This window comes from Larus michahellis, chromosome 2 (assembly GCF_964199755.1).
Source record: "Larus michahellis chromosome 2, bLarMic1.1, whole genome shotgun sequence".
NCBI classification, from domain to species: Eukaryota; Metazoa; Chordata; class Aves; order Charadriiformes; family Laridae; genus Larus; species Larus michahellis.
In genome coordinates this window covers 114833598-114858727 of record NC_133897.1, presented here as the reverse complement: position 1 = coordinate 114858727, position 25130 = coordinate 114833598, and the positions used below count along the sequence as shown (strand labels likewise).

General features: G+C 41.6%; 1 protein-coding gene across 2 annotated transcripts in view; it reads left to right on the top strand.

The window, feature by feature from the left end:
- The first annotated feature begins 609 nt into the window (after positions 1–609).
- ARHGAP28 (Rho GTPase activating protein 28) overlaps positions 610–25130 on the top strand; it is an 84915-nt gene continuing 60394 nt past the window's right edge. The window contains exon 1 of one of the 2 annotated variants that reach the window (XM_074576690.1): positions 610–914. In XM_074576690.1, the coding sequence (XP_074432791.1) occupies positions 784–914 (131 nt within the window). In that variant the 5' untranslated portion in view covers positions 610–783. Of the gene's footprint in view, positions 915–14667; positions 14756–25130 lie in introns of those variants that run through there. The other variant, XM_074576691.1, reaches the window with a different exon arrangement.

Sequence of the window (25130 nt, the reverse complement as noted above, 5' to 3'; positions counted from 1 at the left end):
AACATTCAGTTAGCACACAAACATCAAGCACAAGCATGGAAAAGTATCAAGCACCTCGGAGTGTATTTATTTATGGGATTGCCCCAGATGAACGCACACTACTGTAAAAATAATTCACTCATTTCCCAGAGCCCTTCTCATTATGTACACGGCTGTATCAGGCAAAACAAAAACTTAATCTGTTTTCAGGAGAAAGCAAGTGCAGTTCCCTGCCACAGAAATGATCCAGTGTGTAGGAAATCAAGATTCCTTGATTATTTAAACAGAGCAGAGATTACTCGGTTTCTGAATCTCTCGTGTAAGCAGTTTAAATGTCACTGCCTGCTCTGCCAAACCACGTTTTGTGTTTGAGTAGTGCTCTCCACTCGTCCTGCTGCTTAACTGGCAAATAATTTCATTTAGTTGAGCCTATTTCGGGAGCAGGAGGAGTATTAAGAAACTGACTCTTAAAAAGAAACAAAAAGACAGAGTCAGAAGTTTTCCCGGCGGTCGTTCGGTGCCATGCCGGATTATCTCAGGTTTCTAGTTTCCTAGGAACGTAGTAACTTCCCCGTGGGTTGTTTTGTGGGCGGTGTTTTTGAATATATGCTAATTCAGCTTTCCTGACAGGGAGAGGAGCCGTGTCTCAGTTACACAGCTCTCCTGACAGCAAACGGTGGTGAGAGGCTGCTACGGAGCCAGGCCATGCCTTCCTGCTTGTGACAGGACCAGTCGTCCTCCCGTCGGGGCCCATCGGCACCCCTCGGTTGCCTTTGTCACCGGCAGCGGGGCCGACATGCGCCTATGACCATGGAAATGAAGGACTCGGGCAGCGTGGTCCTCACAGCCTACCATCCCCACAGCCCGGCCAGGATCCCAGGCATGGAGCAGAACTTTGTGCAGGACATCCCCCCCAGCCATTCGCCCACCAGCAGGTAAAGCCTGAGGGATGGGGACCGGTACCATGCCCTGACTTTTCATCAGGGTCGGTTGTGGGTTTTGCTGACCATATGTCAGCCCGAGAGCGTTTACCGATCACTCGGACACTTCATGAGCACTTTGCTCTCACACATTTCTTGCTTCCACTGTGGAAGTGATTCAGCCCAGCGCCGCTGGTCAGGATTGGGAGGGGGAAACACGAGTGCTTATTTTAAATCCTGTAAGTCAACAGAGCAGGCCAGCTTCCTGCCCAAGATACTCAACAAGAAAATCCCCAGGAAAAAAAAAAGCACGTGAATCAGGCTTCTGCTGAGGTCTTTTAGGACTGTATTACAGAAAGCGAGAAGGCTGGAGTGAGTGGCCGAATCTGGTGCTCAGAAAGTTGATTCTGGCTTTAGTTTAGAGGATTATTTAATGCCTTCCCCATCCACCCACCTCATCAGGACCAGCCCTTGCCTTTTTGTGAAATTGCAGTTGGTGCTTTGCACACCCACGTACACACAATGGGAGATCACACCGTTAAAGACTTAGTCTAAATAAGAAAATTACTTTGGGTTGCAGGAAACTAAGCATTGTCTTAATTAATGCAGTTGTGTGTATGTTTACTTCCCTGCTCTGTAAGAATGCTTGTATTTGCACAGTTCAAAAACAGCAGTTTGGGCAATTTTATTGTTTTAGAAAATCTGACCTTTCTCCTAAACGTACGTGTCTGGGTTTTGCAATTTTCTCCAAAAGAAGTGGTATGAAAGTTCATACTGCAAAAAGTTGAAGAAAGTAGGAAATGTTATTCTGTGGCTTGGCTGAAAAAAATGAGAACTAAAGTCTGAGAAAACAGTAGATGTCATTATCGGCAGGAATTAAGTCTGCATCTTCTCTTAATAAAAATAATGATATTTACTTCATATTGTTTATTTATAGCCCAATAGCTATTTTGTTTTCAATGTCATTATTTAGGTTAGCTGCATCTTCCTGTTCTTTGTGTATTTCCCTGGCTGTCTCATAAAGATAACTCCTTTGTTCTGTTAAACTGTTGTTTGAGAGCAGTACCAAAATACACAATTTCATGTTAAGAAAAGAAACACAGTCTGCGCTTTTAGACGCAGTAAGAATGGCATTTGCTACTCACAACAGAGAGCAGTGGTTTGGCATTGGGTTACTGGGGAGCATGTCATTTCTTCCCCAAGGAAGAATGCTAAACTCAATCTCCCTTTGAGTCTGTGAGCAGCGGAAATGTGGTGTTTTGCTATTTTCTTGTAGGTGTGCTAATTGTTTTAAAATGCCCTTGAAACTTAAGCTCAGGGAGTGTGAGGGTTTAAATCACATAAGTATCACCTAAGAAAAGCAGAAGTGCAAATTGCAGTTCCTGAATGAAAAAAAAACCACAAGACAATCCTGGCATTTTGATGAGAAACATATTTTGGAAGCTCCTGCCATGAGGCAAAGCTATGTGTCTCTCTACATGTCTCTGTGTCCATAAGATTTTGGTGCTGTCTCCCCTTTCTTGTCCTCAACTTCCTGCAGCTGTCTAATAGCAATAGCCAAATTCTGCCATGTGGGCAGTCAGTGACCGTCTGAGTTTCCAAAGCCTGTTCGAGAGAGGGATTTTATTAACCCAGCATGCAGTCCTCTGGAATGCAGAATCCATGAAGGCAAATGCACTGAGCATTTTAGCAAATGGTAAAATAGGCTCTGGCTTAATCCCTACTTCATCTTCTAAGAACTCTTTCCTGGACTGCATTTTCTGTATAGTTTCCTCTGCCGCCATCCTAATGCAAGAAGCTTTACTATAGACTCTGTCTGCTGTTCCTTGATCCCCAGGGCAGCCACCCGCACTATGGCATGCTAACTCCTTGACTCTCCAGGAGAACGATTCAAAAAAGCATGCAGAGAACAGAGGTGTTGCCTGTTTTTTGTTTGATAACAAAAGCAGTTGGGACCCAGAGCCTGACTTTCCCCTGAATTCAGTTGATTAGTTAGATGTAGCTCTAATGAAGTCCATACTTCAGATACCTATCTGTGAGAACAAATCAGTGTTGGATATGAACTTTCAATTTGATATACTGCTGACCAACTCTCTCTCTCTCATCTTAGGAATCAAGATCTTTCATTTTCTTTCGCCTCCCCAAAACATTTCTCTTGCTTTAGAGTGATGCTCCCTTTGTATCAGAAGAACAGCTCCATTCACCAGAGCCGGGCTTGGATGTGAGTGTCTCCCAGCTATGTTTTTTCTTGCAAACACTTTCACTTTGGGAACCTTCTAAGCAGAGGTTTCTCACAGAAAGGGGAAGCTAATGCAGCCTCAGCTGACATTAAACTGGTCTGCTTCCCACTATTTAAAAAGACTGATAAAAAAGAAGGAAAGACTTAAGTAGCCATCATGAACCTCTAAAGTAATCTTAAAACATTCTTGCCAATCGAATTACACAGCTGAGAAGCCCATGGACACCAAAGTTTACACTAATAAACTTAGGTGAATCAAACCGCTTGGATTCACATCCATCTGCAACTCTTTAAGGGCCAATCAGGTAGGCATCCTGTGTGCATATCTAAAACACACGCAACTAAAACATCAGCATGAAGTATAGCAGCCACAAGTATTTTCATTCATAAGCCCAATGGGAGGAGAGTATATGTACCTCATTATAAGTTAGGGGATAACAGCTGGTGGGCTGTAAGAGGGACAGAAGATGTGCTTTAGCTGCTTCAAATGGAAGATGCATCAGTGTGCAATGAAGGATAGGTGTAATGAAGGGGAGAGTGGGATGAATGTTTGACTACATAGTGATGCCATCACCAATCTGCAAAGGAGAATTCTAGCTTCCAAACTTACTGTCGAATAGCATAAATAAAAAGGTTAAGAAGAGGGACCACAAATTCCAGCCATTCTCAAGACTAAGAGAGCACTGGGGAGACTAAAGACGGCTACACTTAAATATCTCCTCCACAACTATCTATATCATTCATTTCTATCTTTCTTCTTTCATTCATCTTGCAGACTTATTTACTTTACTAGTCCTACACATGGGGTGAGCCCTGAAAACTGCGCTGTTGATTTTGCTAGAGGTCCAGGAGAATTCTCCAGCCAAATCTTCCTTTAATTCCATTAATGCAACTAGCAAGTTCATTTTCCATTTTTCTCACGGAACATTCAAGTCCCTTCACTTCACTTGTCACCTGCTTTGCATGATTGCAATTGTTGATAGCATTTATATTATTGACATCTTTTTTTCTTCATTGCTTTTGAGAACAAAGTGTTGGGGAGATCTCTGTTTGCTTTGCTTTGCAGTCAGACTAATTCTATGGCATATCAGTATAGTGGGGAAGATTCCTGTGCTTGTGGCATCCCCCTCATTTTTTTTTAATCCCATTTATTAGAACTCAGTTATCAAAAGCACCAGTACCAAATACCCCAGAATATCACACTATCCCTTTCAACACAGATACTGTCTCAGTGCAAAGGTGGGAGTGCTCATTTATGTTAAGTAATGGGTAACTTTTCCATCCTCACTTCAGAGATGAAGGACTTGCAGTTGTGCACAAATACTGCCCCTGGATCAGGGGAAAAGCAGGGGCACGGCCATATGTCTGTCTTCCTCCCATCTCCTTTTTATCCTGCTAGGAGACGCTAAGAGAAGTTATTCCTGTGCTCAGAGGAAGCAGGCATGACCTCTATGCCAAATGGCCAGTGAGGTCTCTAAGGTAATTATGCAATTAGGGGAGTACAAAGCATTCCTAAGTGAGTCACGCTCAAGCTTTCCTTGACTCAAGTATGAGAGTTGGTGAGTTCCTCAGCCGGTTTGTTACTAGCATATCTACTAGCAAAGAACTCATCCTGCACTGCAAATCACAGATATTTCCACTGCCATGAGTCTCTTAGGCCACTGATAAGAATCAGAGGAAAGAAAAAGCCCGTTCACAGGCTTTGTTCCTGCAGAATGGGTTTAGAGGAGCTTTTAAAGGGCACGTGAAGCTTTTTATACATGGAATAAACATCTTTATAATCAATACTCAAGCAAAGAGCAGCATATATACTACCAAACCTAGGGGCATACTATGTAAAGGTAAAGGACAAAATGGATTTCAGTACCACTGAACAACTCAGCCAGGACCCCATCTTAGCTTCTCCCCTAGTCAAGGGCAAGTCTGGCACTTCCAGTTGCTTCAGGGAAATGCTGTTTCAATCTCTTCATGTTCAGCATATCTCCCTCCTCCTACTGTCAGGGAGTGACTTTCAGGCAGACAACACTAAACTGTGAAGCCAAAAAAGAACAGGAAATTTTTCTGAAGTTTCTATGTTGTCTTGAGTTACCTGCTGGTAGTTTCCAGGATCCAGGATCCAACCCTAAGACTTGCAGATATGGGGCCAATGGTAAAGTCGTTACACTGGACAAGGAAGCAGCAGATACTTTTGCAATATTCATCCCCTCTTGCAAGCCCCAAGACACTACAGAGATATGTCATGATGAGGTAAAGTGTCCTGATATAATGACTGTGTCTTTGGAAGGACAAAACTGGAGGAGGAGCCTTTATGCACCAAAACTTGGCTTGTGACAGGAAGGGCCGTATAAGCAGTTCAGGTTTTATCCCAACAGAAGCAGATTTTATCACGCTGAAGTAAGGTCTGTATGCCCCAAGGCTGGGTGATCTGGGTTTAATTTCTGTCAGCGCTGATTGAGCAGCTCCCCTGCTCAGTTGTATACAAGTGATGTCAAGAATGTCTTCTAAGTGATGCAGGATAAACAACCTTAACTATTTTCAACGTTTATCTCATTCTACCATAAACTTCCCCAGAAGACAAAAATAAAAAGCTGGCTCCTTTACCACAGTAAATCTTGAAATTACTTGGGCCTCTTGCAGTAACTTGGACTCAAAACCTATAAAATTAAAATTTTAAAATGTACTGTAAGTGGTAAAAGAAAACCCCATAAAACAGTAGTCTAGGAAAAGGCTGTATTGGCACAGGTTGGGCAAAAAATGTATCTTGTGGAAAAAACAATTTTTATTATCTCTAGCAGCTTTCTAAAATATGATTTTTTTAAAGTATATTTTTATAGATGTGGGGAATGGTGATTCTTAATAAAATATTTACTGGGAGGATGCGTATAAATAAGCCAGACAATGGTAGACACGTTTTTCCTGTAGGTTTTAGAAATACCTACAAAATGTCCTCTGGGAGCCTCACTGAGGAATGCAGTATTTATAGCCAGTTCCTCATGTTATGGTTGAAACTAGAGTTGGCTTCTCTGGTTTCTTTTTAGTTTGGTGCTCCTGCTGCTCTCCCTGGTACCTCCATATGTAGAGCTGATGGAAAACATCTGGCACTGTCCCTTTGATCATTTTGTTTGGTTGAGCGTTTAGCCAGCTGCCCCATTCATTTTTAACTAAGTCACTTATCTCTGGTTACATGACGGTTGGAGCTGCCCGCAAAAAAAATGTAGGACCTGAGAGCCCTGCGTGTCCTACACAGACACCTTCAAATTGCATCTGTCAGACTGACAGCACTGGCACAACGAACAGCCAGGAATCATGAACTGTAAAGTGTTATTTTGGCACAGAAGATCAAAATAATTCAGTGTAAATGTGTGGAAAAAGTGCAGTGGTAGGAACTGCAACACACAACTAAGAAAGACTACCAAAAGTCCTAGCTAGGACAGTATCCGAAAAGCATCTGGTTAGTGCTGTACAAATATAGAATCACATCCTGAAATAGTGCGGAGTATCCACAGCAAACAATCAAGTTAACATCCTGGATTTTGGCTAACCACAGTATTAGCAGCCACTTGGGCCACTGCAGTGCTTTGCTCCAGCTGGGTAGGCAGCACAGCAGAGTAAGGCTGGCAGGCAGCACATCCACCCTCAGGGTGGGACCGTGTTCTGTGCAGCCTTCAGGTACCACTGTGGTGGGTGTATTAAAAGAGCACAGGAGGGGAACCAGGAGAAGAGTGTCCAGAGTCACGTCTCAAGCTGGTGACTGAAGCCAGGCATCCTCTGCAGGATTTTAGCTCCTTTGCCTGCCTCCTTCTTTCTCTCTCAGTGGAAACAGTCTCCACTGTGGTCTTCCAAGTCCTATTGTATGTGCCGGGGACTCAGAAGGGGATGGAAGGAAGAGGGGAGCAAAGGAGGACAGAAAAAGGACCACCTTCACAGATATATGACTTGATTCTCCTTTTGTGTGCAAAAGTTTGACACTGTCCCACATGACATCCTGGTCTCCAAGCTGATAAAATACGGGTTTGATGGACTGACAACCCAGTGGATAAAGAACTGGCTTGACGGCCGCACCCAAAGAGTGACTGTCAATGGGTCCATGTCCAAGCGGAGGCCAGTGACAAGTGGAGTCCCTCAAGGATCAGTACTGAGACCGGTCTTGTTTAACATCTTCATCAGCGACATGGGCAGTGGCATAGAGTGCACCCTCAGCAAGTTTGCTGATGACACCAAGCTGTGTGGGGCGGCTGACACGCTGGAGGGAAGGGATGCCATCCAGAGGGTCCTTGACAGGCTGGAGAGATGGGCCCATGCCAACCTCATGAAGTTCAACAAGACCAAGTGCAAGGTCCTCCATCTGGGTCGGGGCAATCCCAAGCACTGATATAGGCTGGGCAGTGACTGGCTTGAGAGCAGCCCTGAAGAAAAGGACTTGGCGATGCTGGTAGACGAGAGGCTCAACATGAGCCGTCAGTGTGCACTAGCAGCCCAGAAAGCCAATCGTATCCTGGGCTGCATCAAGAAAAGTGCATCCAGCAGGTCGAGGGAGGTGATTCTCCCCCTCTACTCCACTCTCGTGAGACCCCACCTGGTGTACTGTGTCCAATTCTGGAGCCCCTACTACAAGAAAGATATGGACGTGCTGGAACATGTCCAGAGAAGGGCCACGAGGGTGATCAGAAGGCTGGAGCACCTCTCCTATGAGGACAGACTGAGAGAGTTGGGGTTGTTCAGTCTGAAGAAAAGAAGGCTCCAAGGAGACCTTGTAGTGGCCTACCAGTACCTTAAGGGGGCCTACAAGAAAGCTGGTGAGGGACTTTTTAGGATGTCGAGTAATGGTAGGACTGGAGGGATTGAATTAAAACTAGAGATGGGACGATTCAGACTGGGCGTTAGGAAGAAGTTCTTCACCATGAGGGTGGTGAGACACTGGAACAGGCTGCCCAGAGAGGTGGTGGAAGCCCCATCCCTGGAAGATTTTACGGCCAGGCTGGATGGGGCTCTGAGCAACCTGATCTAGTGGGAGATGTCCCTGCCCATGGCAGGGGGGTTGGAACTAGATGATCTTTAAGGTCCCTTCCAACCCAAACCATTCTATGATTCTATAAAAGGAGTTGGAGTGAGAAAAGAAACATCTCCCAAAAGACATCGTGTGGTGGGGCCATTTATAGCTGACCCCCGAGTCCCATCAGACACATGTGGCAATGGGTCTTGTAATGGCATTTAAGTGGTGATTTTGAAGTCAAAAGCTGAAATGGTTTAAAAGACAGGTTGTTTGAAAAAGAGCCCCCATTACCCTGAAGGACTATTTTAGCAGAGATAAACTGCTTGCATTGGCATCCCTTGTAATTAATGCAAGGGAAAGACTGATGCTCTGTGAGGGATCCCTCATCTTTGTAATTCGCTTCTTCCCCTGTCTGTATGTGTTAACTTTCCAGACGCTGCCAGAGCCTCTGGTCCCTGAGGAGAGGAACAAACACTGGAGCAGGGAGCCTATTATCAGCTTGTTCATTTGAAGACAGTTATGTTTTCTTATTTAGGATGCTATGAGTAATACTCGACTGCTGTAAGCCTGTGGGATTTTCAGATGTACGAAATCATCCAGTTTAGGATGGACCTATGCTGGATGTTTAGAAGAAAGCTGAACAAAGGAGAGACAGAAATCTCTGCTACTAAGTGTTGCCATTATTGAATTTCTACCTGAGGACTATACAAGCCTTTTATAACATTTTTTTCTGTAGAAGTTGCTCTGGGTATATAATGAGCAAAATAATGACCATAAGCCTTTTTGTAGAGGATAGAAGAGCCCTACTAACTCAGAGAGACAGAAGGCAGTATATATTGAAAACCTATATTGGATGTAGAAGTCCAGGTGAGTTGACATCATTTACTAGCTGAAAGCCAAGTAAAGCAAGAGGCTAGCTGGGCAACTGTGTTTTAAACATCTGTGGGCTAAATTAGACACCGGGTCACTCTCACAGTTGCTACCAGAGATGGAAGAAGCTCTAGTGCTGTAAGTCCTCATATTTTACTACAGGTAATCAGAATAATACTAGCTTCACAATGGACAGATTTGGACAGGGAATGATAAATTTATACAAGGCCTGAATTCAATCCACTGAGTAGTATGTTCCTTGCTAACTATGCCCTTGCAGAGAGTCTGCAGTTATCCAGATTCTGGGTTTGTCTATGCAAACTCTGGGTTTGGTGGTGAAGAGCCTCCTCCCCATCAGTTTCTCTTTCTCTGGCTAATTAAATCTCAGCTCAAAATATCATCCAGGCCTATTTTCTGTCCGAGTGATTATCATACCTAGTGGTCAAAAGGGAATCTAAAAGTGAGAATGTCAGATCCTTTTTAAGGTTAACATTAGTATGAGAGCAAGAACTGTGTAGTTGTAGCATTCACTCTAAAAAGAAATGCTCTGTCTTTTTTATATTCTAGTCTAATAAAAGGTCAATAATAAATCCTGCAGTGGAATGTGAAGTGGGATATGAGCCTTGTTTATGCACACGGACTGAGTTAATGGATACTTAGGTGTAGTAATGGAAGTTTTACCTCTGAATTCAGTGAAAATGGGATCAAGCCATCAGAATTAAGATTTGTTGTCAATAACCTTGCTTACAAGACACAATCTGATTACGCTCTCTCTTTTTCTCAGCTCAGGTTTGCTTCCTATTTAATAGGATTCTTGCAGAATAAGACATCAGTATGAAATCTTAGATAAGTAAAACATAATGGTGACTAGGCCTGTCTTCCTTTTGTAATATTTCCCTCCTTTATTTGAATATTTTGTAAATTCGAGTTCTACGTATTTGTCTGGATGTAGCAGAGGTCAATATAAAATCTTTGCGGTGGTTACAGGTGAAACATGGAGTGGGGCATTCTCTGAAGGTATTTTGCAGGCTTGGCTGTCCTTGGCCATTTCTGGGCCAGATGGTGCCCAGATCATGCATGTGCAAGGAAGTGAAAGGAAACAGCAAGCTTATCCTGATGAACAGAGACAAGGGAAGCCTTTGTACTCAGGCTGCAGCAGGATTTCACATTGAAAGTGCTCCCTTTTGGAGAGAGGGTGGGCAGAAGGAAGCAGGGACAGCTGGCCAAGCACAGGAGAGGGGCCTTTTAAATATGTGGGAGTCTTTAGTCTCCTGCTGAAACAATTGTGTCCGCCTTGTGTAAGGTCCTTCTTACATCTTCCACTCAGAGGATGCATTTCCCCACAATCCCCAGTGATCCGCTGCAATCCTTTGATGCTGCCTTGCTTGCTTGCTTTCTTCCCTCCTTCCCTCCTTCTCTTTTTCAATTAACAAAAACAATTAAACCACGAGGATTTAAGGATGACATTACAGAAATGTGAAGTTTCTGGAAGTATAAATTTATTCTTATTTACAAGCGTGTGTACAATATGCACAAGTCCATAGATGGAGCATGAAGCTTAAGGTCATGAAGCATGAACATTAAGCATGGAGCATGAAGCATGTGTCATTGGCAATTCATGGAACATATGGAAAACATTAAAATAACTTAGTCCATAAGTCAAAAATTAGCTGGAATCTTCCTCTAGCATATTTCTTCAAGCCATCCATTGCCTCTGACAAAGAATGACAATTAAAAATAAACAAACAAAGGAACCTACTATGTCTATCTTTGAAAAGCCTTCTTTAAGACACAGGACCTCCATGTTCTGCATTTAGGAAGCACACCACAGATTTTTGGGAGGGACATCAACTCTGCAGCTCTTTTGTGTGGTCAAGGTGCATTTCATCCTTAATGGACTCCAGCTCTTATGGCTTTTCTTAACTACTGAATCTTTTTTATACAACTTAGCTACGCCAGGCCTGAAGTTAACTGTGCCACACTCAGCAATGCATGAGACCATGCAAACCAAAGCAACTTGCCTCAGTCTACGCTGAACACAAGTAAATCTGCAGTCAATTACATTACATGCCATGCAACAATGAGTCACTCTAGTTGTAACTAATCGCCTATTTGTACAGGGCGTTTATTGTCATAGGATGTCCTTGGAGGCTCATTTTCCCTTTCCAGATTCTAACATGGAGTATGATATTCATATGGGTAATGAGGATGTCTATAATTAACACTGTTAGTGCTATCAAGAATTCTGAAATATACAGTAACTTGTACTTTTCAATCTTCTCCTACTTACATGGAGACTTACTGAAGCAAGAAGGAGGTGTATTGCTGTTTTATCAGCAATACAGTCCTTTTTTTTTGCTGTCACACACAGGATACTGAAATTTATGTACAGTCAGTATTTAAGGCCCAGCTGTGTTGTCTGTATTCTGACACCTATTGAAAATCTATATTACAGGCAAAAAGGAAACAAACAAAGCAATGAATAAATAATTAAAAAAAAAAAAATCTATTTGACACCATAAGGTTTAAGAGCAAGGTAAAATATCCATGGCTTTAGTGAATTTCACAACCACCACATAATGATTACAGCACAGGAATTCAGAATATCTTTTTATGGGGTGGCCTCAAGCAAATCCGACCTCCCTTTGGCTGTGTCCAGAAGCTGAACAGTGACATTAGAGCATTTTGCCCAAGCCGATGAGCAGGCGCAGCACTGTGTTCTGCAGCTTGTAGGGCTTCTGGCCCGGGGGAGCCTGTGCCCAGCCCGCTGACACGACTGTAGGTGGAACCTTGAAGGCTGGAATTCAAAGTGTTTAGACTAATGCTTCAGGACTGATAAGACAAAAAAAAGGGTACGTTTTTTTCTGAACAGGCCACTCTGATGATTAATAGGTTAGGCTGGGTATTTTCAGTCTAGATGTTTAAAGTAAGTAAGTGGAAAGCTATACTGCATTTTTCTCAAATATTTTGCAGGCTGGAGGGGAAACTTTGTCCAACTTACCTGAACCATAACAGAGTATCATCTCCTTCATTCGTGCAAACCAGATACCGACCAGAACGAAGCACATGAAAAAGGAGTGGTGTTTGTGATATTCAGTTAGAAAAGCTTATTGACAATACTACGAAGGTATTAATCATCCAAATCCCTGCAGACTCCGGCAGAAGAGTCCAGGGTACAGCAGGGATCCACAACTAGTCTGGATGAATAAATTTAAAGAAGATTTTAAATTTTTATTTGGTTAGACTTTTCGCCCCTGATTTAGCTAATCCGTGTGAAGACTAGAGTTCTGATTTCCTAGAGAATAGAGCCTAAAATACCTTTTATTTCTTAAACAATAAATAGGCCGTTCTGAATATCCATTAGAATCTCTTTTCTAATTAAATCTCATCAGCTGGATGAGAAATATGATGATGCTCAGAGGCTGAATTGAACGACATTCAAGCACTGTAAATAAGGTTCATAACCTTTATTCTTGAGCTGTCAGTTCAGCCTTTGGTTTCTGAATCATTTCATGGCATTGATCCAGGGTTCCAGTTATGCTGAAAAAGACATTGACCACTGCAGAAGTAGGTGGAAAAACATCGTTCAGCAGTTAGCTGGGTATATATGCTGAAAGTATGTCTGTAATTCTGTGAAGGAGATGGTGTTACTAAGAACAGATTGGTTTCTCTGAGACTGTCTTGAACCCAGCCAGCTGTAGTTAAACCCTCAAAGGCTGACAAAGTGCATTCCTAATTATATCAGTCGAGTGGACGGCTAGATTAAGTTACCTCCTTTGAGACTATTGGTGATGAGTTTCCATCACTGGGACAGATTTTCTATTTCATCCAAACCAAAGAAGACCTCAGGATGCGCAACAATAGAAATGAAGCCAACGCTGAAATGATATGCATCTGTGGAGCTACCCTAAAGCCCGCAGATAGCCACATCCCATGAATTCACTGGACATGGCAGTAGCAATAACGCTTGACAAGCAATCTTTGAAGAATTCAAATAAATTTAAACTTAGTATTGGATTCATCTTTGAAATTAAGTAAAGCAGTTTGCATCAGGTAACAGAAAGAGACAGGAAAATAATAGATAGCGGGAAGAGTTTTTCTGATATCTTTACAGAAAATGCATATTTATGGCCTTGGCCATCTTCACAAGGTCTTACAACATTCACTGATGTCAATATACTTAAGCAACAGGTATAGCTGAAGATAATAAGCTCAGTATTTATTTTTCTGTGCTTTTCTGTGACCTATATTTAGTTAAAAACTTAACTTAATACCACTTTTCCATCACTTGTGACAACCTATAAAATGCCCTATAATAGTCTGCCCTATAATAGACCTATAGTTACAGCCGACAAAATCTAGCATCTTCTGAAGATGCCTTGAAAGCGATGAATAGGCCTCAGAGATAAACAGTGAACAGCACATACTTAGCATGCTGAGAGGAGAGACATATTCTTACAAAAGGGGAGGAAACTTCTTAATCTTCAATATCAATTTTACATTTGATGAAAAGAATTTGCTCACTTTGCAAAACTGCTGCTGTGCATTTACTGTTTGGGAGATGTAAGGAAAAATCCTGTTTGCTTAAGCTAATTTTTCTGCCACCATTGGCCTCTCTCACATTTAAACCATGCTACCTAAAGCCAGAGAGATGACACAGTGCTCTGTACATGCCACCTGGAAAATCCTGTTTAGAATTACGTGGTGTGATGGGCCGATCAGATAAGTCATGTCTGTAGAGAGGACGTGTTTGTTTTAACTGTTGAACTGTGGAGGTTATAGAGAGTTGAATCTTTGGATTACGAATGTAATTGACATCTCACAACATTTAAGGTCAGATCCAAAACTCCTCTTGGCAGCAGTTGGCTTTGGGCTTGTCTCTAAAGATCTAGATGTCCTTGCAACCAAGTCTATATCCTTGATATATGTGCAATGCTTCTTTTTGGTCATTTATGCTATTCACTCTGTTCTCTTATTTAAAAACTCTTAAATTCCTCACAGGGATGAATCAGTTATTGAATTTCTCTGAATCCACTTTGTGCATTCATTGGACATTGATAAAATACAGTAAACTTAGCCAAAAGCTAGTGAACTACACAGGAAAGATAATTGAGTGGGGCAACTCTGTAATGGTCACTCATGATGGAAAAACTTAGCAAGTTCAATGGGATATTTTTCCTATTAAATTCATCATAGTCACTCTTTTGGATTGCTCTCAGAGAAATATACTTACACATGGAAATATTATCACAAGTTAGCACTGGACCCCAAAATCCAAACAAAACAATGAAACAACACAGACTTTCCTTCCTATTCTGATTGCATCACTGGAACCGCTGCCTAATAGAGGCATTTTGTTTGAAAAAACTTCCTTCTGTGTTTTTTACAGTGCTGTGTGTCTGCATTCCTGTTCATTTCTATGCTTGATTAGCTGAAATCAAATACAATGATGTAGATCTCCAAGCAGCTATAAAAACTCAAACTGAGCAATACTAACAGCAAAAAAAAATATTCTACATTGCGATCTTCATGGGAATTGCTGTGCAGAAAGCAAAAGAGCTGACGCAAAATCATGTATGTGTTTCTCCTTCATTTTATTTTGTCGTTGTGTAACTGCTCAGAAGTTTGCTCTTTAGCAGACTTCAAATAGCTGCGAGGACAGGTGAAAAAAGGATGTACTGTTTGTGTCTGCCTCATGCACAGCTGTCCCCTGGCCAGCATCTGGAAAGAAGTGGCTAGATTTTAAGAAATTCTGTAAGTATCAAGCTGTGGGATTTTTTCCTCTATCTGTGATATTCTCGATGCTTTCGATATTACTTTTGAATTTTGACGAGTTGCTCTTTTGTGGTTTTGCAATTAGGATTTTGAGAACGAGAAAGGTATGTTGGCCTTTGAAGTTGATGTTGTGCCTTCTAAGGATGAATCATTGAATTGATTTTGATCATAGACATAAATTTTAATTAATATAAAAATAATTTTTAGGTGCCTAAGATAAGAAGATTGTTGGAGATTTATGTCATCCTATCTATATTTTCAGAATGTGTAGCTAATGTAAAGATAAAATAAAATAATACAGCACCCAATCACAACTCTAACAAAGGAATCTTCCAATCATTAAAAGAATCTAAAGGAACTTGAGAGAAAACCAAGAATTTAAGGATATAGTGTCAGTTAGTTAAGGAAATAGAAAGTACATAACTAAAAAAGAAAACATCTAAAATCTGCTTTTCTGACAACCATGCATTTTTTTTTTGCATTCGTCTTGTCATCAAACAAAACTTGCCTAGTCATTCTTTGAAAAATTTTGACAGCATTGGAAGAAACCTTGCTGAGTAGATGCAGTCTTCCATTTCTAAGTAGTGAACTGAAGGATAGATCAAAACTGTGATGGAAGTAGATGAAAGATCATGCAAAACTCTTTCATTGAAGCTTATTTTAAATGAATCTTGACTTCTGAAATAAGTTTTGATGTGGTACTTTATTTAAATTACTGATTTAATCATGCATTTGTTGAAATCAAAGCAGTTGAAAAGTTCTGTAATTGCATTATGTGGAAACGAAAGTCTGTGACTAGAATATTAAATACTGATTGTTGAAATCAAAATAGTTACTCAGAAGTCTAAACAAGTAACTGAAACACACTGATGTCACTAGGCATTTCAACAAAGAAAGTGGAAAAAAATACACATTCATACCAGATATGGTGGGAGAACTTTTTTGAAAGGTCAAGTCTTTACATTTCTTTCATGCAACCCTTGAAATGCTTAAGGTCAAATTATGTATTACACTGTATTTGAGTTCTGACTATTATCCTATACAATATGTAAATAGGAAAGTGCTGCTTCCCTGGAAATTATGATAAGAGAGTAGCTTCTTGGTTAGCTGTGATTCACGCTGTGATCCAATGTTTGCCTAACAAAAATGAAATCAGTTTATTTTGCATGAAAAAAACAACCAGATAATATCTTGAGAGGAAATTCTTGACTTATACACTCCTGTCTGTACCATAGAAAATTTTCTGATTTCCTCTGTTTCTAAGCACTTTGAACACCTTTTGATGGATGGGCTGGTTTTAACCCTAATGACAAGATAAATAACAAAAGCAACCATGTGGCTGCTTTGAGTTGCTGTAGTTGTCTAACTTTTGCTGGACAAAAACTTTATCATAAATCTGTTCTTACTAGCACTTTCCCTGTGTTTCATGCAGTGTTCGCCAGGCCTGATTCACATATTATTATTCAAATTCTGTTTCATATAGAAATATTCTATATAAAATTGTTGAATTGTACTTTTGTCACAGAGGAACACCTGGGGGAATTAATTGTGTTGTTCAGTTGCTCGTGAAGGACAGACTCAAGTGACTTCTAAGCTTGACTGTGGGATGATGAGGTTGACTGTTGGGGTTGTTTAGCTCTGGGGACACCTTATTGCAGCCTTCCAGTACTTAAAGGAGAGATGGGGACAAGCTTTTTAGCAGGGCCTGTTGCGATAGGACAAGGGCTAATGGTTTTAAAGTAAAGGAGGGTAGATTTAGACTAGATATAGGGAAGAAATTTTTTACAATGAGGGTGGTAAAACACTGGAACAGGTTGCCCAGAGAGGTGGTAGATGCCCCATCCCTGGAAACATTCAAGGTCAGGTCGGATGGGGCTCTGAGCAACCTGATCTAGTTGAAGATGTCCCCACTCATTGCATGGGTTTGGACTACATGACCTCTAAAGGTCGCTTCCAACCCAAACCATTCTAAGATTCTATGTGCCAGAGGATGCTCTGGGGTCCTCCTGACCCACCTTCCAGCTCAGATCATTGTCTCAAATTGTTACAGTGAGGCCAGAAAACCTTCTCTGTCAATTTTCTAAACTGTAGCTCTGCTTATGGCCAACATACGGACAGAAAGTGTAGGAAAACCAAACAAAATCACTGCCCACAGACTCATGTACCTCCCCGAGCTGTGACAACTGCATCTATGTGAGCATTTTCTGGAGGAAACTTGAAAGGAATAGAAAGTTCATAAATAGAAAATAGCTTAGTTTAGTTTGTTCCTTGTTTGATCAGAAATTATTGTCAAATTCCCACCAAGCTCATAGCTACTGTCTGCTAGTCAGCTATCTCCAAACTTTTCATTCCCTCCTAGTCTGTTAGGACTCAGAAACACAAGCAAGTTGCGATGACTTAACAAGCCACCACTTCCAATGTGAGCTTTTGTAACTGTCCAGGGACCTGCTCTTAGCACAGGGCAAAAAAAAGTAGCTTAACTAGGCTTTGACTTCTTTCATGGCAGAATAACTCTGAATTATGACACATTTGCCATGAACTAAACTTTCACATGATAAATATAGCTTGGTTGTCAACCATGAACTTTACCAGCAGTAGCAATAAAATTATTTGTCTTAGTTCTTAAAATTATATGCATCTGAAACTCTTTCCTCTGGACCAAAATAACTCCATAACTACAACTAAGAAAAAAAAATTTACTTGGGTGATACACAGATATGAAAACAGGGGCATTAGTGCTTCTTTCTGTCCCCGCCACCACCTTCTAAGATAGGAAAAAAAAAATTTTTTCCATCCACATGTCTCCAAAGTTCTGGGCCATGGTAGCCAACTGTCAACTTTTTAAATAACTACACAGCAACAAGCATCCTCACTAAAATGATTATCGAGCAAAGTTTGATTTATATTGGCCATTTCACTGGCATTATCATTCATCAGTGCAGGATCCACAGCACAAATAACTGAGAGAGAAACCTCTCTAAGAACATGTGCTAAGTTCATCTAAAATTTCTCTCCAAGGCCAGGAGAAGATTAATGCAGTCATTGACAGCAAAGGCCTGGCGCCTCTGTCAGCTCCTTTTCCAGTTGCTCAAATGCTAAAATGATCACAGAAATTTCCTCTTCAGTCCCACTGCACAACCCACATGCATGCACAGCTCCAGCAGAAGTGATGGCTACAGCCTGTCTTGAGAGTCAGCAGTGCCAGCAGCACAGAGGCAGAGGCAAGTGTCCCACCTCAGCTGCTCGCCGTGCCCTCCCTGCAGGAAAGTGGCTCCAGCTAGGACAGCTTCCAGTCAGGCAGCGCTTGGTTTCAAAAACATCCATGTAAAAGCTGGCATCTGCACGAGTCACAGGTCTGAGGAAGTTCTGGAGATAGTTGTAACTGCGCTGGAAAGGAAGAAGTGGAAAGCCAGGGCTTGTTTAAAAAAACAAAGCAGCAACTAGGGTTTTATTTTCTTCCCACTGGCTTCTGGCAGGTGACCTCGGTGGATTTGTGAGTACTCAGCGCTATATGGCAGCAGACTCACTTCAGTTTGAACTTAGCTTATGACAGGCAAAAAGCCATCTCCTGCTGTCCCTGCTCAGCCGTCCTACCTGTCCCCCTCCATTCCCAGCTAAAACATCAGAATAACCTCTGATGCAGGCACTGATGCTCTCAAACACGATGGCACACTCACCACACACATGTGAAGAGCGAATTGAGAGACAGAGTCAGCATTTTTCTTCCTTCAGCAGCCCCATACTCCTAATGGTGCTCGTCCAAGCACTGCTGATAAAGTCAGACTTGTGTTAAAAACAAGCGGCAGTTTTCCCGGTTCTTTCTTTAACTCCATGCTTCTGAAAAGGTGGTAAGAGACAATTTCAGTACATTGCCTTCCTCTCCCAGTGCATGTATGGATTGTTTTATAGAAAAGGTAAAGCAAGAAAGGGGAAAATAAGAGAGAAAGTGATTAAAATGCAAACTAAAGAGCTTATTAATATGGCAAAGCTAACATAATGCCATCTGGCTTATGTCTGGTCCCCATTTGGAGCTTGATCCTGCTGGGTACTTAGTGCTCAGGCCGTTCCCAATGGCACTCTCCAGAGCACGTTTAACATTAAGTGCTTTATTGGATCGTGGCCCACATGCTGAGCCCCTCACAGGAATCAGCCCTTGCTCAATTTTTCTGGTTTGTAGAAAAAAAACTCATTCCAGCTCTGAGCCCTGGCACTTCTGACCAAGATTTTCCTTCCCTACCCCACTCCATCCCTCGTATTTTTTCTTTATTATTCTGAATTGTCAGTGCCAAGCAGGGTTAGAACGCTGGTTGCACACTGTGGAAACTCCAGTATAGACCACTGACCTCTGAGGAAACTCCAGAGGACACTATTTCAGCTTGAACTGAGGTCCTACCTGGAGTTATTCAAAACTCGTTTTGCTCAAACTGTTAAAAAGAAAAACTTCAAAGGAGAAGGGATAGCGTGTAATAAATTCTCACACATTCACAGCATATATTCCAAAGGGGCAATGGGCTGTTAAATCAAATCACAGAAATCCCTAGAAAACCAGGACTCATGGTGCGCCTGACAGGGTACACTGTATGAAATACTTCAAGTCGATAACTCTAAATGCGGCTGTCACCACGAAGTGTACCTTCCATGCACTCAACTTCCATCTCTTCCCAATAACAGTGAAGGTTTGCAAAGAGGAGCTGTAAATTACAGTTCCTAAGCAAATTTTCAAATTTTATAGCCAGATCTGTAACCAGTCTGAAGACTGTAATGAGAAAAGGATGACAAAGCAAGCAGAGACACTTTCTGCTGTCATGGCAAATCTGTTCAAGGTTTTAGTTTCAGGGTCAGGCTGCATAATTCCCCTATCAGCTGATCATTACTCAGTGCTTTAAAAATCCTTGAGGTGTACACGTTCTCCGTGGCATGGTCTCTCCCATGCGCCGTACCCATTTGTGCATCCGTACATGTACGCGTGTGTGCGGCGTGCATCAGCTGTGGAACCAAAGTGGTGACACCCAGCATTTTAGCGACGTGGAAAACCCCACTCCCTAGTAACACCACCCCTCCCTCGCTCTCAGCTTCCCCCACAACAAAACTTTACCAGCATTGCAAGCCTCTGGCTCCATCTTCAAACAGCTGCTATATTCTCTAAGCAGCCTGCCAGAAAGAAAAGCAAAAATAAAGGAAATATTTACCTCTTTTCCTCCATTATAAAATTGGCCTAGGGCCTGAAAAAAAACCACAGTATAGTCCTGAATCACTGATTAGATTAAGGCCTTGTATGTCCACACATACGTCCTTACCCTCTGAGGCTAGAAATAATTCTTCCCTGGACCAGAGCACTATGTCTCGTAGGACCCAAGACAGCAGCTTTAAAATTGCCTTGTAATTGAATATGGGAAAGACTCTGACTTTTTGTTGTTATTGTTATGCTTTTTCTTATATCCCTAACTTTCTGAGTTTATGTAGTGAGAAAGAAGCAATTCCACCTCTGAAATGTAGCTATCTTAGGGGTATAAAATGACATTTTCTGCCTAAACTGCAATCAGGACAAGGCCAGGGAGCACAGCGCTCCGCATGGGCAGAGGTGGGCTGCAGGCTCTTGATGGTAAACAACATTTTTCAGTGTAGCTGGTACAAAGCACAGCACCCAGGAGGCTTTTGTTTCTGACTCACACCTCCAGTGCATAATAATAATAATAATAATAACAACAACAACAACAACAACAACATTTTCACTGGGCACAGAAACAAACACAAGTGAGCAGAGGTGGTGTAAGCAGCAGCCTGAAATTTCACGAGTACTGTAAAAAGGCCTTAATGTACGCTGGAATTGGGCCAGAATGCTACACACAGCACAGCAGCCCTCCCAAGACACAGCCCCGTGGGATTTCCTGGCAGGTCTCTCGCACCTACAGTCCTGCAAAGAGGGACTCGGGGTAAGGGGCGTCTTCACCAGACAACACTTGTATGTGTCCTGTGTGGGTGACATTGTCAGATTTCACTGCCCTGCCTTTAAAACACATGCTTTTTCCCATCTGCCATAACCCACAGCTAAGTAAGTTAATAACGCATATCCAATAAGACATAAGTTGCCCTCTCAGCTCAGACAAATCTGCAGAAAAACAAGAACCAGGGCCACGTGAAACACTCGTCCATCAGAGCATCCAAAGACTGCTGCCCCCAGTTGTGACAGCTAGGAAAGGAGGCTGTTCCTGCAGCTTTGACAGTGCTGCCAGGAAAGCCTTTTTGAAAAACCATCTCTTATCAAATATCTTGAAGTTTTCCTCTCTCTGATCCAGCACTTTCTATTAGTCATAATCAGCATTTTTCTCCTGTCTTGCCAATACCAAAAAAGCCCTGCCGGTGAAACCTCTGGCACTGGCGTCGGCACCAGTTGTTACACAAATAACAGGGAGCCGAAGTGCTTTGATGCAAGAGAGAGTGTTGCAAGAGGAAATAACTCTCAGATAACCATCTCACAGGACTACATGAAACCTGTGACATTGTCACACGGCTGGTGTCCTCGGGCTTCCCGGCTGGATTTCTGCAAGTGTGAGGGGGAGTGAGAAAGAAAAGCTGGAAAAGGCAGGTGACGGCTGGCCCTGAAGAACTGTTCTTTTCTGTGTTGCCATCCATGGAATCCATGGGTCTGGGTATATCTTGTTTGGACAGTGCTGGGGCAACCAGAAATTTCTAACTCTTGATAAAAGCCTTGATCTTGAAAGCAAGCAGGAACCTCATTCAGGCTCGTGAAGGCATTTGTGTTTGAAGATGTTTATGCCCGTTTCCCAAGCAGATAAAAGTGCTTCGGGGGCCTGAGTCTCCGCTACCTTGCACCCGTTGCAACCATTCAGACCTGTACAAGTAAGGGCAAAACAGCATTTTCAGCAGGGCTAGCGATGGTCCTGGTTCCTCAGGTAGCACGGACATATTTTGGCCGCGCTTGGTATGCAAACCCTGAACATGGTGGGCTCTAGGTCTCTGGATTGAAGTCAGGCAAGGGAGATCTGTAGCCTCAGCTACTGTCACTCTCTTAATGCCACTGAATTGTGGCAACTGTAAAAAGTAGTATTACATGTATTTTTGAGGGGGGCTGCTCGCGTTTTTTGTTCTTTTTTTATCTCATGCTAATATTTTATGTTGAAATGTCTGTGATGGTTCACAGTGGAGTAGTTAACATGGACTCCTTCTTTTGAACTTGTTAATAGAAGTTTCTTTTCTCCTCCCCTGTTTTTTGCTGCACTGTACAAGAAAGACATCTCGAATTCTGCCTGACTGCCAAGCTCAGTTTTGCTTTCATGTCAAATAATTAATAAAATTTTAGACTAACTTAATATTTATGTTATACAGGGTAATTAGATATGTCTTTCTATATATGTTTCTGTTTAAAGGAAAGCATTTTGGAGATTGGATAGTTGTAATTGACTGAGCACATTCAGAGCCATAATTATGTATAGAAAGCAAAAACTTTTTTCCTTTGTCTATTTGCGTCCAACAGACTTTTCAGATGTAATGCCTTTTTAGTTAGGGATTTTTTTAAAGTCCTTTTACTGGAATACATTTAATGACTTACAGCCCCCCTCAGGCAATATTGCTGATTAAATTAGCATTACCTAATGGGTGAAACTAGTAAGATATTTTGTTCAAATTAAATCCTCACCTTTAAAGAGAAGTGAATTGGTTGATAGACCATTAGAAACTCAGTAGAAACTCACCCCAGTTCTTAAAATAAAGGTTACTGGCCAAACACGAATTTGGCAGTTACAGTTACTTTTAAAGTCGCATTAGTGAAGAACATCTGTTAATATAAAAATATCTCTGATACATTACAGCGGTTTAGCTGAAGTTAGTTTAGCAGTGCTTGGTTAACATCTAAAGGAGGAGGGGGAATAAATGTCTTACATTTGGCAATCAGTAAGCCAGGGCTTTTACCCGTTGCTTGGCTTTGTTTGGGTTTAGACAAAGTTCCTCTGTTTTTGCTCAAGCTGCAGTAATCCTTCAGCCCTTGATCTCATGCATTCTGGGTTTTCTATACTCTTTATAATAATCTTTGAACCCTCAGCCCACATCATATGTTATGAATATTCTCGTTTTGGAGAAGAGAGGCAGGCAATCATTTTAGACTGCAGGAACCCTACCCCTAACATTTGCCTGTGCGTCAAAGACATGAAGCAACACCAGGGAGAAGAAGCAGCAGAAAGACCGGTTTGGAAGGGTGGTTTGGGATAGAAAAAGTGAAATGGAGAAGGACCACTGAAATAGATGACTTTTTCCTGGTGAATGTGGAAATGGTAGCATTACAGGCTCTCAGCTCAGATCCTTCTTTTCCAGTGAAAATACACTGAGATTTCGGAGATACTAGCAAGTAATGATTGTCTTCATCTTTTTGCCATGTGACTGATAGGATTTGTTATTTGTTTCCTCCTCACTCAGTGAGTCTTTCACCAGACTGTCATCTTTATATTCTTGGACTTCTTGGCCTGCTTAGCTTTGAAAGAAATGATGTCTCTCAGGGAAAGAAAGTGGCTTCCCTAGGGAATTGTACTGTAAATCTTTGGGATTAGGATAACTAACGGCTTCTCTGTGATATCGTTTAATGCGAGAAGTAAGACAGGCTTTTGTTGTAGGGACCTAATGGCACAACATTTTCAAAAGTCACCAGATGACTGAAAATTAAGGTGCATAATAGTGTTTCTCCAAAGATCAAAGAGCCACCTGAGAAAAACCTCTGTGTTTGTAAATTCAGCACACAAAAATGGCTCCCCTGTCACACAGCTCCACATACTGTTTCCAGTGTACATATGTCTCTGGTCTGCGGCTATTGCAATGGGCACTGGAAAACAAGCTCAGTCCCTTCCTGCTAATTTACTGGTGGAGGAGGATTTTTTCCACCGTGCAAGTTCATTTGTCAAGGTGACCTTTGTAGCCAACACCAAGTGTTACTGCAGATAAAGAATGCCGCCTCAGCGTATTTGTGAAACCCAGCGCAGCGGCCGGCCGCGGGGCTCCTGCGAGGCACAGGGACATTGCAAAAAAAAAAAAAAAAAAAACCAACCAAAACCCTTCCTACAGGCTCTGTAAGGGTTTTTCTGTTCCACAGTTTTTGTACGTCGGCACTGCACATTTTGCAATCCTTCTTTTGTCACGCTCTGTAAACCTTCTTCTCTTGCCTGACCGGTTTTATGTCTAAATGGTCTGGAGGTTAAGTAGTTTCTTTTGAAAAATCCCTGTTCTGTAAATTAATGGTCTCCTAGGTAGAGCTAAGACCACAATTAAATCTTAATCAATCATGAATGTAGGTAGGAAATTTCACAGATCCCCTGCCAGAGCCCAGACAGAAGAAGCAGATCTTCAGAGATCTCCTAAGAGAAGGTGTAATCTTTCATGGCATCTGAGGAGCTGATGTCAAGTCTGGACTGCTTGGCCATGAATGACTATCTTCTTCCTATCTACATAGTTGCTTTCAAATACATCACTTATTAAGTTTTAGAATATTGCCATTTTTCTACCATGAAAAACAAGCCAGATTTGGAGCATGTGTGCTTAATGTATCCCAGTGTTAATGTAAAATCCAGCTTGGAGAAGAGCCTCTGGTTTTTGTTCACTAACAGCTGGAATAGATCAATATATAGAGTCGCTGGAAATAGCAATCTTGTTGCAGAAGAAACCACCACAAGATTATGATCATGCCGGTTTAATTTCTGTGGAATAATTAATCCAATGATAATTCTTCCAGTTCCTTCCTTGTAGTTTTATTTTCATGCTTGCCATATGACATCAGTTAGACAAGGCCTTAAAGCTATTCCACAGCAGCAGTGACCTGTTAAAGCAGGAGACTGTATTTAGAAGCGAGACCCAAAAAAAAGAACATTTCTTTTTCAGGGAAAAAAAAAAAAAACCAAAATGTTTGGGGTTGGTCAGAATAATCTGCAGAGCATTTTTCTGAGCCAAGAAAAAAAATAGTCAAAAATCAGAAAAAGCTGAAACATTTCATTGCAACATCTTCTAAATGAGCTGTTTTGTTTCTAATTTATGTGGATTTGACTTTCAACAGAAAAGTAAAACAAATGTCTGAGATCAAACTGTTTATTGTTCTTCTGAATTTTTACAGGAAAAGCAAATGGCTTTGTTTAAGATGAACTTTAAGATTTTGTTCAATTACTTGTTTTGCCAGAGCCCTGAAAAATCAGTTATTTACATAGCTAATTGTTTATGCCTGGTTCTTACATTCAGATGCAGCAAAAAGCTTAAACATTTGTCTCATTGTAAGGATAACCTATGTATTTCTGCAGTCATAAAATGGAGTCAAGAGCAGGTTTATTTTATGTCTCAGCATTTAACTTTAGAAAAAGAATAG